Source organism: Aureococcus anophagefferens (genome assembly GCF_000186865.1).
Source record: "Aureococcus anophagefferens unplaced genomic scaffold AURANscaffold_6, whole genome shotgun sequence".
NCBI lineage: Eukaryota > Pelagophyceae > Pelagomonadales > Pelagomonadaceae > Aureococcus > Aureococcus anophagefferens.
Genome location: NW_008705566.1, coordinates 35,233 through 50,064, shown reverse-complemented (window position 1 = coordinate 50,064; position 14,832 = coordinate 35,233). Strand labels below are relative to the sequence as shown.

The 14,832-nt window shown below is 73.0% G+C and overlaps 4 protein-coding genes across 4 annotated transcripts; 2 read left to right on the top strand and 2 right to left on the bottom strand.

Moving 5' to 3' along the window:
* Window positions 1–1,399: 1,399 nt before the first annotated feature.
* AURANDRAFT_71251 (hypothetical protein) lies at window positions 1,400–7,042 on the top strand (the record flags this gene model as incomplete). Its single annotated transcript, XM_009037717.1, has 2 exons — window positions 1,400–6,124; window positions 6,325–7,042. 2 exons carry the CDS (start codon window positions 1,415–1,417, stop codon window positions 7,027–7,029), a joined length of 5,415 nt encoding a protein of 1,804 aa, XP_009035965.1.
* An 822-nt stretch (window positions 7,043–7,864) lies between these two features.
* Window positions 7,865–8,245, bottom strand: AURANDRAFT_23946 (hypothetical protein; the record flags this gene model as incomplete). Its single annotated transcript, XM_009037173.1, has 1 exon — window positions 7,865–8,245. A coding segment is annotated over one exon (381 nt), but the record flags the coding sequence as incomplete, so codon positions are not given.
* A 1,189-nt stretch (window positions 8,246–9,434) lies between these two features.
* On the top strand, window positions 9,435–9,710 carry AURANDRAFT_8446 (hypothetical protein; the record flags this gene model as incomplete). The annotated part of the gene is made up of 1 exon (XM_009037155.1): window positions 9,435–9,710. A coding segment is annotated over one exon (276 nt), but the record flags the coding sequence as incomplete, so codon positions are not given.
* Window positions 9,711–9,965: 255 nt separating this feature from the next.
* Window positions 9,966–11,114, bottom strand: AURANDRAFT_62897 (hypothetical protein; the record flags this gene model as incomplete). Its single annotated transcript, XM_009037172.1, has 1 exon — window positions 9,966–11,114. The coding sequence occupies one exon, from the start codon at window positions 11,112–11,114 to the stop codon at window positions 9,966–9,968; it is 1,149 nt and encodes a 382-aa protein (XP_009035420.1).
* Window positions 11,115–14,832: the final 3,718 nt, after the last annotated feature.

Genomic DNA, 14,832 nt, shown 5'->3' with positions numbered 1-14,832 from the left:
CCAGGGCCGCCCCCGCCAAGGCCCCCGCCGGCGGCAACAGCGACCGCTTCGCGTCGTCGTCGCGCGCCTTCAAGGACGAAACCCCCGACAAGCCCGCTGGCGAGGGCTTCATGGACCACTTCTCGTCGCCCGCGCCCTCGTTCAAGGGCAAGGACCGTGAATCCAAGGCCAAGAGCACCTCGTCTTGGACTCCTGACTGGCTGAACCCGGTGCAGCACGCTTCGGCCGCGGCCGCTCTCGCCTCCGCCAAGGACTCTGGCGAAAAGGCCGCAGCCGGCGGCTCGAGGGACCGCTTCGCGACGACGGCGGGCACGTTCAAGGGCAAGGACGAAACCCCCGACAAGCCCGCCGGCGAGGGCTACATGGACCACTTCGCGTCGCCCGCGCCCTCGTTCAAGGGCAAGGACCGTGACGTCAAGGCGGCCACGGGCGCCTCGTCCGGGACTCCTGACTCGCTGGGCGCGGCGCCGCCGGCGTCGCCCGCGGCCGCTCTCGCCTCCGCCGAGAAAACGCCCGCCAAGGCCGCCGTTGGCGTCCCGATCCATCCGTCGACGGCGGGCGCGTTCAAGGGCAAGCCCGCGGGCGGCTCGTCCACGCCGGCCTGGTTCGCGAGCGTCCAAGCTTGGCTGGCGAAGGACGGTCCCGCCAAGACCGCCGCCGCCGCGGGCGCGCGGGCCGCGGCGCTGAGCGCCGCCGAGTCGAGCGCTGACGGGTTGCAGCGCGAGATCCGCGAGACGGAGGAGCGGCTGCGATGCCTGCAGGAGGCCGAAGCCGCGCACAAGCGCGACGCCACGATCACCAAGACGCTCTTCGACTTCATCGGCGAGTGCGAGGCCGCGGGCGTCGACACCGCGCCGCTGAAGGACGTCGCCGCCATGGTCGCCGGCGGGCCCGCGGTCGCTTCGAGGTAACGGCACACGAGTCTAGGGCTCCGATTGCTACAGAGTAACGACACACGAGTCTATCGACCCGACCGCGCTAAGTCGCCCGGGCGAGCGCCGGTCTTACGACGCGCGCGGACGCCCCCTCAGAACGCGCGGTTCGGGAAGCGCACGGACGCGCCCTCGGCCGTGTCGCGCGTCCAGCGATTTCGGTACTCGACGAGCGCCTCGTTCTGGAGGCCGCCCTTCATCGCGAAGCTCGTGCAGAACTCCTTGGAGTCCTGCGTGACCGTCTTCCACTCCTTGCTGTTGGACTGCTTGTCCGGCGCGATGACGTTGCCGTAGTCGAAGCGCTCGTTCGTGTCGTCGCGCTTCACGCCGGAGCCGAAGGTCTGGGCGACGACGGGCTGGCCGCTGTAGCCCGTGGCCTGCTGCTCCATGGTCGTCGTCACGAAGCGGGACGTCGTGAAGCCGCCGGCGGGCGTGAGGTTCGGGCGGTAGGTCTCCTCGATCCAGTTACTAATCAAGGTCTTATGGCCATAGATCTTGCGCCCCCCGCGGAGCGAGTTCGTGCCGATGGTCTTGTCCATGCTGTAACAGCGCGCTGGGATACATACACGGACGGCACCTTGAAATGCAACATCTTTGCTGTAACGAGAGGCAGCGCGGTTGTGGGGGCTGCCGGCCGTCGCAGCGTCCCGTGGCGGCGCGCGGCCATGATGGCCGGCCGCGCCGACGAGCTGGGCGAGACGGGCGCCTACGACGAGGCGAAATACGAGACGCACGCGGGCGAATTTTTCGACGGTCCCATGGACGGCGCCCTGGAGTCGAAGTACGGCGACCTCTTCGCCGGCTACGACGAGGACGGCGAGGCGCTCGGGTCGCCGGCGGAGGAGACGGTGGCCTCCGGCGGCACGCAGAAGACGCTGGCGACGCTCGCGACGGCGCGCTTCCGCGCCATGAGCGACAAGGAGCTCGTGAAGATGGTGCGCGAGCTCGACGGCGCGACGGGCGAGCGCGCGGCGACGCGCAAGGCCGCGGACGAGGCGGCGCTCGTCGCGGACCAGGAGCTGACGCGGGCCGTGCAGCAGGACCGGCTCGCCGGCGAGGCCGCCCGGGTCTACCGGGAGCTCGAGGCCGCGGCGAACGCGCACCCGCTCGGCCGGAGCTCGCTGTCCAAGGCGGAGCTCGCGGCGCTCGCGGACGCGAAGCGCGCGGCCCTGGGCGCCGACGCCGCCGCTCAACGCCAGCGGGCGACGGCGGCGCGGGAGCGCGACGCGGAGCGCGTCGCGGAGCACGTCGCGCAGCGCACGGAGCGGTCGTGCGCCGCCCTCGCGGAGAAGGCGCTCAAGGCCAAGGCGGCCAAGGCGGAGAAGCTCGAGGCCGCGGCGCTCAAGGCGCGGGAGACCGTGGACCTCGAGATCGCCGGCGCGGAGCGGCGCGTGCGGGCCCACGAGGGCCGCCTCGACGCCGCGCGGACGCGGCGCGCGGAAAAACAAGCGCTCGACGACCGCAAGGCGCGCGCGGCCGTCGAGGGCCGCACGAAGGCGAAGCGGCGCGTGGCGCGGAGCGGCGCCGTGACGCGCGAGGTGCGCGCCCACTGCGAGGACGCGCGGCGCGCGGAGCGCGAGGACCGCGCGGAAGCCGTGCTCCAGCTCAAGGCGGACACGGACGCGGCGACGGTCGAGCTCCGGGGCCGCAACGAGAAGGCGGCCATGCGCAAGCAGGCGAAGCGCGACGAGTTCGCCCGGGAGAAGGCGCGCTTGGAGGCGCGGGGCGAGAACCCCTACGAGGTCTTCCGGCGCCGCGAGGTCGAGGACGAGGCGCGGACGCGCGCGGCCGCCGCGCACGCGAAGATCGAGGCGAAGCGCCGCGCCGTCATCGAGCGCATCGCCGTCGACGACGCGCGCCAGCGCAAGATCGAGGCCCACGAGGCCCACGCGGCGGCTTTGGAAAAGGCGCACCGCGACGCGCTCGGCCGCAACTTCACGGAGGCGCGGACGATGGAGTACCTGCTGAGCCGCACGGGCAAGAGCCTCGTGGACCCGACGGGCCGGTCCACCGTGCCCATGTTCCCCTCGCAGGAGACGAAGATCCTGGACCACACCTTTGGGACGGGCAAGAACTCGCGGAAGACGGAGGCGCAGCGCCGCGAGCTCATCCGCGACCTGGCGAAGCTCCCGGCGAACGAGACCGTCGCCGAGGACCTGGGCGAGTTCGGGCGTTTGATCCCCAAGCTCCGCAGCGTCGACGACTCGAGCGTCGCGCGGAAGAAGAAGGACGACGGCGGCGACGGCGGCGGCGGCGCGCTGAAGACGCTCCAGGGCCTGCTGCCCCCCGACGAGGCGCCGCCGGGCGAGGCGCTGAACGCGTCCCAGGCCAAGCTCGCGGGCGAGGTCGCCCAGGCCGGCGCCGGCGACGAGGCCGAGGCCGCCAAGGCGCCGCGGAAGCACGGCTCGGAGCTCTCGAAATTCGAGCGCGACTGCCTCGCGCGCGCGCAGCGGCGCCAGAAGGACCGCCTCGCCTCCGGCGCGCCCCAGATCATCGCGGGCCGCACGCTGCGGTCCGCGGCCTTCGTCGCCGAGCCCACGCGCATCGAGTTCAAGGACTTCGCCGTCGGCGAGAGCCACCACCGGAAGATCACGCTCACGAACGTGTCGCTGTCCTTCAACAACTTCAAGGTGCTGCCCCTCGGCGACGCCATCGTCGACTTCTTCGACGTGTCCTACGTCAAGCCCGGCCGCATGTCCGCGGGCACGTCCTGCGTCATCGACGTCACGTTCACGCCCCAGGTCGACGAGGACATCTTCGACGAGCTCCCCCTCCTCGCGGCGACGGGGCCCTTCTCCGTGCCCATCGTCTGCACGAAAAAAAAGGTCGTGCCGTCGATCTCGGACCCCCACGTCCAGTTCGACAACGTCGTCATGGGCGAGACGTCGACGTTCTCGTTGATCATCAAGAACCAGGGCGCGCTGCCCACGAAGTTCGAGTTCTTCGACCCGAAGACGGGCGCGCCCGCGGGCATCGTGTCCCGGCCGGCGACGCCCGGCGGCAAGAGCCCGCGCGGCGGCGCGGCGTCGCCCGCGCCCGCGGCCGCGGACGCCGCGGCGCCCGAGGACGACGCGTCGCTCGACGACGACGGCGACGACGACGACGACGCCAGGGAGCGCGCCCTGCTGGACCAGGCCGCGTCCGTCGGCGCGGCGGCGCTCAAGTACGCCGACGGCCTCGGGCCCATCCAGTACGCGAACGGCGGCGAGGTCGCGGGCTACGCCGAGGTCGCGCACGTGATCAAGTTCGCGCCGCTCCGCGCGGGCTACGCGCGGGAGCAGGTGGCCATCCGCTTCGAGGGCTTCGCCGAGACCATCCCGCTGAGCATCATCGGGTCGTCCATCGAGGTGCCCATCTACGTCGCGGAGCCCGTCGTCGACATGCGCTGCGCCGTCTACGGCAAACTCTACCGGAAGAAGCTCATGCTGCGGAACCGGGGCAAGATCGCCTTCAAGGCCATCGCGCGGGCGCCCAAGGAGTTCCGCGAGTTCTTCGAGTACCAGCCGGACATGGGCTTCGTGCAGCCGGGCGCGGACTTTGAGATGTCGATCAAGTTCCGGCCGACGCCGGCCGTCGTCGACCGCTGCGCGCCCTACTGCATCAAGGACCGGGGCATCATCGCGGTGCCCATGCGGATCATGGTGCCGGACCAGGCCCTCCCCGTCTACTACACGCTGCGGGCCCAGCTCACGCGGTCCGACGTGTCCTTCTCGACGACCGCGCTCGACTACGGGCCGTGCTACGTCACGGAAGCTCTGAGCGCGCCCGTCGTGCTCACGAACGAGTCGGCGCTCCCCCAGAAGTTCGGCTTCGTCAACCTCAGCGCCGAGGTCGACGTCCAGCCCAACGACGGCTTCGGCGTGCTCCTGCCGCGCGAGTCGCGGACCGTGGACGTCATCTTCAAGCCCGTGTCCGCGGTCAACGTCGACCTCAACCTGACCATGCGCACGACGATGAACAACACCTACGCCATCAAGGTGCGGGGCCGGGGGCTGGAGCCGGCGCTCAAGTTCTCCTTCACCGTGCTCAAGTTCCCGCCCGCGTCGCCGGGCGACCGCGTCGTCGCGTCGGTCCTCGTGTCGCACCCGTCGGCGCCCGGCGCGAAGCGCGAGGCGGCGCCGCGGACCTTCGAACTCGTCGTCCCCAAGCCCCTGCTGAGCTTCCTGACCGTGCAGCCCGCGGTCGCGACGGTCGCGCCGGGCGAGACGCGCCGCGTGGAAATCTCGTTCGCGCCGCCGCGGTCCAAGGGGCCCCGGGACACGCCGAGCCTCCGGGACGCCAACGTCCAGCCCAAGGCGCGGGACCTCGACGCCGTCTTCGGCCACGCGCCGCCGCCGCCGCCGGACGACGCGGAGCCCGAGCCGGAGCCCGACGACGACGCGCGGGAGGCCGCCGCGGCCGCGAAGCGGGCGAGGGACGCGGAGCTCAAGGCCGCCCGGGACGCGGCCTACGCCGCGGCGACGACGCCGCCGGAGCCCTTCGAGGGCACGCTCACCGTGAGCGTCCACGGCGTCAAGGGCCTCGACGGCTACGGCGGGCCTCCCAAGAGCGACCGCGACGCGCGGGAGCCGTGGAGCGAGCACGCGGTCTGGAAGATCCCCTGCTACGTGCAGTCGTCGGCGGCGGAGCCGCCGCCGCCCCTCTTCCTCGAGGTGCAGACGACGACGGTGGAGCGCACGTTCTGGTGCGACTGCGAGAAGATCGACTTCGGGCAGCTCGCCGTCGGCCAGACGTCGACGCTGCCGCTCCGCCTGCGGAACCTCGCGGCCGACGGCCCGCCCCTCGAGGTCAAGGCCGTGCCGGGCCTCAACGGCGTCGGGCCCTTCATGATGGTCAACGCGCTCCGGCCGCTCCACCCGAAAGCGCCGCCGCACTCGGCGCTGCTCCAGTTCGCGCCGACGGCGCGCGGCGTGCGGTCCGAGCACCTGGAGCTGGTCTGCCCGGCGCTGGGCCGCACGGTGCGCGTCGCCCTGCGCGGCGAGGGCGTGTCGCCGACGCTGGAGCTCGACCCGCCGGACGGCTTCGTCGACATGGGCCACGTGTTTGTGGGTTGCGCGCGGACGAAGGAGCTGCTGCTGCACAACACGTCCGTGTTCCCGCTGTCCTTCTGCCTCACGCCCCTGGGCGAGCCCGTGCCGCGCGAGAACCGCGACGCGTCCGCGCCCTTCGTGTGCGTGCCGTCCGAGGCGACGGTCGCGCCCGGGGCAGCAAAAGAGAGCGAAATTCCCAACTTCAAAGGCTCCGATCTCGGCCGTTTTCCACTCGTTTTGGCTGATTTTTGGACGAGCGATCATCTCTCGGAACGGTCTCGAAGCGTGGATGCTTTTTCCGGAACGCGCGCGCGCGGCACACTCACGTTGAAGCGAACTTGAATCACTCTTGTGCTGCCCAGGTCGCGCCGGGCGCGACGCTCGCCGTGAAGATCAAGTTCCGGCCGGACCACGGCCGCGTCTGGGCCTACTACCAGAAGCTGCGCGTCGAGGTGCCCAACGAGGACAAGCGCCACGTGCTCACGGTGCTCGGCCGCTGCCACGACCACCAGATGTACGTCGTCGCGGACGACCGGCCGCTGAGCCTCGGCGCGGCCTTCGAGGACCCCTTCGGGCTGCCGGCGGAGCTCGACGACGCCGCGGCCGAGGTGCGGGACATGATGGGCCTGGGCCCGCCCGTGAACCCGAAGATCGCCATCCGCTTCCCGCGCGTCGCGGACCGGCCCAAGGCCGACGACGGCGGCGACGACGGCGACCGCGCCGCGTCCGCGTCCGTGCTCGTGGGCTGCTGCGCCGCCGACGCGCCCGACGGCGGGCCCCGCGCACCGAAGAAGCCCGCGAGCCTCGGGTCCAACGGCACCTTCGAGGTCGAGCTCGACGCCGCGACCAAGGCCGCGGGCTACTTCGCCGCGAGCCCGGACAAGGGCACGGTGCCCGCGGGCGGCACGGCGCCCGTCGCCTTCACCTTCACGCCGCCCGAGGCCCAGGCGGGCAACGGCCTCGACGTCGGCCGCTGGATCAAGACCGTCGCCAAGGTCCACCTCAAGGGGTCCCCCGAGAGCTTCACCTACGACGTCGAGCTCGAGGGCTACATGCCGAACCTGTAAGGCGATCGCGGGCAGTTGGAGTTCACAGACAGTGCGGGTTACGAGCGGGGCCGGCGCGATGATGCCGTATGATTTCCGGGGGAAGGGGGCGCGCGCGCTCAGGGCGACTGGCTCGGGGGCGCGTCCCAGGAGCTCTGGCCGCTCGTCGCGTGGTGCCAGTACTGGCGGCCCTGGCCGTCGACGTGGCTCGTCCACCCGTCGGGCGTGACGGCCTGCGCCGGCGGCGGCGGCGGCGGGCCGCCGTAGGCGCCGGGCACGAGGCCGCCGCGCGCGTAGTAGGGCGCGTAGGCGTAGGGCGCGCCGCCGCCGTAGGCGTAGGCGTAGGGCGGCACGCCGTAGGCGCCGGGCGGCGGGTAGAGCACGCCGCCGCTCGGCGCGCGGCCGTCGGCCTGCGGGTCGGCGCGCGTCGGCGCGCGCGGCGGCGCGCGCGGGACGCCGCGGAGCCGCGCCTTCGTCGCGAGCTTCTCGTTCTCGAGGCGCGCGGCGCGGCTGTACTGGGCGAGGCCGCCGGCGAAGTCGACGCCGCCGGTCTGGGGCACGAGGTACGGCGGGATGCCGTAGCCGGCGCCCGGCGGCGCGCCCGGGCCGTAGTAGGCGTCGCCGCCGGCGAAGGGCTCGAGGCGCTTGCCCCCCATGACGTCGTGCGTGAGGCGCCGCGCCTCCTCGACGGCGGCGTCGCTGCCCTGGACCTGCGGACGGGCGCGCGCGCGATCCCGCGACACCGCCGCGCGCGCGCGCGCGGAGGCCGCCGAGACGACGAGCAATGAAGCCGCGACGAACATCCGCAGACGCCGCGGCGCGCCTCGATGATGCAGGGCGCCCCCTCGGGCACGCGCTGCTCGATCTGGATGCGCGCGCCGGACCGGCGCTGGAGCTCGTTGATCGTCTCGCCGCCCTTGCCGATGACGCGGCCCACGAGGGCCTTGGGGCACTCGAAGGTCGTCATCTTGCCCGGGTTGCCGTTGCCCACGGCCGGCGAGTTGCCGATGAGGGACCGCACGAGCTGGACGCCGAGCGCGACGCACTGCGCGCTCCCCTCGACGGTGACGACGCGCGGCGTGCCCTCGGGGAAGTTCTGGTCGATCTGGATGCGCGCGCCGGACCGCCGCTGCAGGTCCTTGATCGTGTCGCCCTGCTTGCCGATGAGGCGGCCCACGAGCGCCTGGGGGCAGTGCACGGTCTCGAGCTGCTCGGGGCCGAGGCTCGCGTCGTGCATGCCCAGGGGCCCGCCGGGCCCCCAGTTCTGGAGGTAGGCGAGGCCGCCGGCGCCCATCTGCGGCGACGACGGGCTGAAGCCGTCGGGGTCGTCGCCGTAGACCTCGTCGCCGCCGGCCTCGGCGCCGCCGGCCTCGTAGGCGCCGCCGCCGAGGTCCACGGCCGCGGTCGCCGCGGCCAGCGCGTCGTCCTCGGCGTCGGACCCCCGGGGCGTCCCGGGCTCCTCGGGCGACGGCGAGCCGGACGGCGCGCCGTCGGAAAACTCCCGCGGCGCGGCGCCCGCGTCCGGTCCGGCCGTTTCTTCCGCCGCGGCCGCCGCCGCGCGCTCGCCCTCGTCGGCCGCCGGCGTTTCGTTGTTTATCCGTCGTGCCGAGCTCTCCGGGGACACGAGCGCGTGCGGCGCGCCCGCCGGCTCGGGGAAGCGGCGGGCCCGCGCCTCCGGGTCGGCCGAAGATTCGAGAGAAATGTTCTTCATCGTCGTCGCGCTGCTGGACCAGGCCCCGCCGCTGGGCGGGGGGCGCGCCAGCGTGGCCCCCGCGCCCGCGCCCGTGGGAACGGGCGGACCCAGGGCAAGGAAGCACGGAAGCACAAACGCGCGATGACCAGACCTGCGACAGAGGAAGGCTAAGGCTGTGGTCCTCGGCGGTCGATGTGAGTTGAGTCGATCGTCGGTGCACGATTGTCATCAACACACTTGCGCTGGCGTGGCATTTTCTTTCTCCCGGCGCGCTGCATGTCCGCGAGGCGGCATCCTTCGAGGTTTTTTAAGACCGGCAACCGGTCCTGGGCTCGGCACGCTGTAGAACGACGGCACAATGACGTCGAACTTGCGCACGCACAGTTAAGCGCGGTCGAGTCGGAACTCCGGGACGTGCTTCGCATCGGACTGCGCGGTCGGCGGAGAAGTCGGCGAGGAGGTCCGCCGAGTGTAGCAGCATGCAGTTGTCCAAGCGGGGGCTGGCGAGCTACGCCAAGCCCGCCCGCCCCCCACACTTTCTGTTGTAGACTGTGACACAAACTTCACTGTGGTAATTCGCTCTCCCCGAGCTGGATCGAGCTGGCAGCCAGAGCTCCCTCGGCCGCCCGAGCCCGCCGTCGACGAGCGGGTACCGACGCGCGACCGACGAGTGCGTACCGAGACGCACGCGCCCGCGCCGCGAAGCGCCGGCGCACGCGGCCCCATGCGCTCCCTGCTGCGCAGCCTCCTCCGGGCGCACCGGGGCCTGCCGGGCGAGATGCGCAAGCTCGGCGACAAGTACGTGATGAAGGAGTTCAAGGACACGCGCGACGTGACGAAGCCCGAGCACCTCGCGGCGTTCCGCGGCGCCTGGGAGCACTACCTCGCGCAGCTGCGCGCGCCGGACCGCGGCCGCGTCGGCGACGAGCTCTCGGAGGACACCGTCGACAAGATGTCCGACGAGCAGCGCAACCAGCTCATCGAGCTCAGATTAGGGGCCCAAGGAAAAAAGTAGGCGCGGAGCGCGCGCAAACGGTCCGCGGTCGTCCGTCGCTCATCTCCGACGGGAAGGTCGCCTCGGCGCGGTACTGAGGGAAGATGAGGGAGAGAGCGGCGCGCCGGCGGGCTAGCTCGTCTACTATTGTAGTGCGCTAGAGAGAGAGAGGGCGCCCCCGGAATCTTCCCCGGGCCCACACACCCCGCCGGCTGGGCTATAGATATGTTAAACTTCAACTTAGGCTCCGACCTCGGAACGCCGGCCCCGTCAGTCCGTGAGGCCGACCTCGTCGTCGGTCTCGTAGTACCTCTGGTCGCCGGCGCAGGTCGCGGGCGTCATGCTGAGGTAGGCGAGGACGGAGCCGAGGTACGTGTCCGGCGACGTCGAGAGCGCGGCCTCGTCGCCGTCGCTCCACGCGTCGCCCGCGCAGCCGACGTCCGCGCAGCCGTCGTCGTAGGCGATGTTTTCGCCCCAGGAGCCCATGCAGCCGCAGGCGACGTCGCTGCTGTCGCGGTGCGGCGCCGGGCGGTGGCTCCGCCCCGCGGGCTCGATCGCGTCCGCGGCGTCGACGGCGGCGAAGATCGCGTCGAAGTCCGACGCCTGCCGGTTCGGCGCCGAGCCGGAGATCTCGACGCCGTGGGCCGTGGCGCCGATGCGCGACAGCGCGTCGCCGCGCTCGCACCGGAGGCCCAGCCCGAGGCCGCCGTGGCCACACGTCGACACCGCGCCGTCGTCGGCGAGCGCGGGCAGCATTTCGCCGTGGTCCGTCGCGCCCGCGGCGTCGGCGCGGAAGACGACCTCGCCCGGCGACGCCTGCGTCGGCGGCGCCGACGAGGACCGCGCCCTGGGCCGCGGCGGCGCCGCGGCCCGGCTCCGGACGGACTCGAGCGCGGGCGGCCGCCTCCCTGGCGCGGCCCCGGGCCGCGGCGCCGGCGGCGGCGACCAGGCCCGCGCGCCCGCCGGGGCGGCGGCGCCGGCGTCGGGCCGGGGCTTGCGGGAGAAGAGGCCCTTGCCCTTCTTCGGCGGCCGCCACAGCCGCGGCGAGTCGTCCGTGTCCGTCCCCGGGTCGTAGGTCGCGCTGCTGCGCGGGACGGTCTCGCCGACGCCGACGGGCGACTCGCGCCCGCTGGACCGGCGCGGGGGCACGAGGAGGCTCCGCGACGGCGGCGACGGCGACGGCCGCCGCCGGTCCGCCGCCGGCGCGGACCTGGGCTGCGCCGGCAGGGCGCCGACGACGGCGAAGCTGCTCGACTCGCGGTCGACCTCGATGCTGATCATGGGCCGCTCCGAGAACTTCTCCATCTGCGCGAAGAAGGCCTGCTCCTCCTGGAGGGACGCGTCCTTCTCCTTCGTCGCGGCGAAGATGTTCGGCGTCGCCTCCAGGCCCCGGTACTTCTGCGCCTCGGGCTGCGCCATGGGGCGACGCGCCGGGGGCAGCCCCGAGGGGGGGGACAGCGGAGCCCGGAGAGGAGAACTTCTGTGCTGCACCGCGGCGCCGCGCCCCGACCCCGAAGGACCACTCGATTGGGTTCAGCTTCTTTTTAGACAACGGCTATGTTGACCAAGTTATTGAAGGGGATGCGCGCTCGACTGAGCGCCCTTTGGCCGGGGGAGGGAGGTATGTTGACTCATTGTTGAGGCCCTTAAACTATGTAGAGGCCCTCCGCGCCGGGTCTAGGGGCTCCGCTGCTTGAAGACGACGTTGCTATCGTGCTTGAGGACGTCGCGGATGCACTCGCCCTCGGGGATGGGGTCGCCGCCGGGGGTCTGGATGGCGAGGGCGGCGGCGTCGATGGGCGCGTCGTCGGGCCCGAGGTTCGTCTTCATGCGCTTCACGAAGGCCGTCTTGAGGAGGCTGATGGGCTTCGCGAGCCACTTCTCCGGCAGCGTCATCTCGTGCGTCTTGACGAACTCGCCGAAGCGGTAGTGGAGCTGCACCGTCGCCGTCGTCGCCGCGGCGCCGTCCGCGTCCGCGAACGCCGCGGCCGGCGCGGCGGCCGCGATGGGCGAGAAGGACGGCGTCGCCGGCGAGTCGGGCCCCGCGGCGGCGTCGCTCCCGCCGCCGCCGCCGTCGATGGGCTTGGGCGCGCGCCGCGGCAGCGGCGCGAGCGGGTCCTCGGCGGCGCCGCCGTCGGCCTCGGCCGTCGCCTCGGGCGGCGCGGCCTTGCGCGACTGCGCGAGCGCCGCGGCGTGGAGCGCCTTGAGCGCGTCCTCGTGCGTGAAGCCCCGCGGGTTCGTCGACTCGGGCGGCGTGTCGGCCTTGTCGGCCTTGGGCGCGGGCGTCGGCGGCGCCTCGGGCTCGGGCTCGGGCGGCCGCTCGGGCTCGGCCTGCTTCGGCGCGGCCTTCGTCGGCTCGGGCTGCTTCTTGGGCTCGGCCTTCTTCGGCGCGGGCTTCTTCTCCTCCGGCTCGGCGGCGGCGGCCTTCTCCGGCTCCTTGGGCTCGGCCTTCTTCTTCTTCGGCGCGTCCTTCTTCGGCGCCTCTTTCTCCGGCTCGGGGCCCTTCTTCTTGTCGGCCTTGGCCTTGGGTTGCTCCTTGGCCTTGGGTTGCTCCTTGGCCTTGGGCTGCTCCTTGGCCTTGGGCTGCTCCTTGGCCTTGGGCCCCTTCTCCTTGGGCGGCTCCTGCTCCTTCGCCTTCTTGGCCTTGGGCTCCTTGGGCTGCTTCGCTTCCTTCGCCTTGGGCTGCTCCTTCGGTTCCTTCGCCGCCGGCTCCTTCTGCTTGGGCTCCTTCGGTGCCGCCTTCGGCTTGGGCTCCTTCGCCGGCTTGGGCTCCTTGGCCGCGGGCTTCTCCGGCGGCGGCGGCGCGGCGGCGTCCTTCGCGGGCTTCTTCTTCTGCTTGGGCTCCTTCTCCGGCGGCGGCGCGGCGTCCTTCGCGGGCTTCTTCTTCTGCTTGAGCTCCTTCTCCGGCGGCGGCGGCGGCGCGGCGTCCTTCGCGGCCTTCTTCTTCTGCTTCGGTTCCTTGGCCGGCGCCGGCGGCGCGGGCGCGGGCGCCGCCTTCGCGGGCTTGGGCTTCGACTCGGCCTTCTTCGGCGCGGGCGCGGGCGCGGCCTTCTTCGGCGCGGCCATGGGCTTGGGATTGGGCGCGGCCTTCTTCGGCGGCGCGGGCGCGGGCTTTGGCTTGGGCTCGGCCTTCTTCGGCGGCGGCGCCTTCTTGCGCGCGTCGACGACGGGCGAGTGGGCCACGGCGGGCGCGGCCCCGGGCTTCTTCGGCGGCGGCGCGGCGCGCGGCTTCCGGTCGAAGTGGCCGCCGGCCGTCGCGACGGGCGAGAACGTCGGCGACGCGGTCGCGGGCGCCGGCGGCGGCGCGTCGCCGCCCTCGCCGTAGCGGAGCGCGCGGAGCCGCTCGGAGACGACGACGTCCTCCTCGGCGTAGCCGTTGTCCTCGTAGCGCACCGTGCACGTCGCGAGGTCGCGGCTCAGCGCGAGGACCTTGCAGTCGTGCCAGCGGCCCTGGTAGGCGACGCGGCATTTGTTGCCCACGCGGCACCAGAGCCGCTCCCGGAGCCGGTCGGCGTCGACGCGCGCCTCGAGGGAGCCGTCGTCGTGGGCGACGACGAAGGTGCCGTCCTTCTCCTGGCCCACGAGGCAGCAGTCGTACCACTGGCCCTCGCAGAGCACGGACAGCTCGCGCGCGGCGCCGATCCAGTGCGGCCCGCCCGGCGCCGGCGGCGCCGCGGCGGCGGGCGCCGGCGCCGGCGCCGCGGCCGCGCGCTCGGCGTCGCGCCGCCGCTTCGCGTCCTTGGCCTCCCGCTGCCGCGCCTTCTGCGCCGCGCGGATGTCCTGGAGGAACGCGCTCGGCTTCCGCGGCCAGCGCATCGACGCCGACATGTCGAGGGACGCGTCGACGCTCACGACCTCGACGCGCTCGCCGGCGTCGTCTTCGAGCGTGAGGTCCGCCGTCGTCTGCGACGTCCGCTCCGCGCCGACGACGACGCGGCGCCGCCACTGCTTGCCCCGGCGGACCTCGACGTCCATGCCCTCGCGCGCGCGGAGCAAGGAGTCGCCGCAGAGCCGCGCGCCCACGTCCACGCCGCCCTCCTCGAAGCGGTCCGCGTCCTCCGTGTAGACGACGGCCGCCTCGCTCCGGTCCGCGGTCAGGGCCGTCACCTCGCCCTCGTACCACTCGCCGTCCCGCTCGACGCGCACGCGCATGCCCACGGCGGGCCACTTGGGCTTCGTGAACGTGTGCTGCGGCTTGCGGGCCGCCATGACGACGTCGAAGGCGACCGGATGCCGGGCGCGGGGGTCCTTGGCTTCTCGCGACGCCGGCACCGAAGGCGACTGGACTGCTGGATGCGGGCTGGATGCCGGGCTGCCAAAATCTCGTTGGTTGACCTTTTGTGAAATCCCAGATGCGGCTCGCCAGACACCGCTGTGGCAGCTCCTCCCCGCCCGGCAGCCGCCGCAAGTCGAGCGCTGTCCTGGACCGGCGTACTGCAGCAGCGCCAAGTCGACCGCGAGACCGCGAAGCTCGAGCCGTGCAACCGCTGGTTACGATGGCGGGGGAGGCCCACGCGTCGGCCGCGCTCCTGTGCTGGTGGCTCGCCGCGGCGCTGAGCGCCGCGTGCTATTTCCACGGCGACCTCATGCTGCAGGCGCGCACGAGCCTGTCGAGCCTCGTGCGCGCGCTGCACGTGACGACGTCCATGGCCATGGCCGCGCTCGCGGGCGCGACGCTCGCGCCGACGCGCGTCGACGTCGCCCTGGCCTGCGCGGGCGAGGCGCCGGCGGCGCGGCGGTGCCTCGTCGCCTTCGGCGTCGTCTTCTGCGGCGCGCTGCTCTCGCTGACGCTCGAGACGGCCGTCTTCCAGGGCTTGTGCCGCCGCGCGACGTGGCTCCGCCTCTCGCAGATCGCGATGGCGGGCCTCTTCGCGCAGGTCGTCGCCCACCGCGGCGACCTCCTCTGCACGGCCTGGGAGCGGCGGAACCTCGGCGCGCCGGCGAACCGCGCGGCCTTCGCCATGGTCTACGTCTGGTCGGCCATCGCGTTCGCGCTCTGCGACCGCGTCGAGGCGTCGCTCGACGCGGGCGACGACGACTCGGACGACGAAGTCGACGAGGAGGACCCCGCGGGGCCGCCGACGCCCGACGGCGGCTGGTCCTCCGTCAAGGCCGCGTTCGCCTTCGCGGAGGGCGA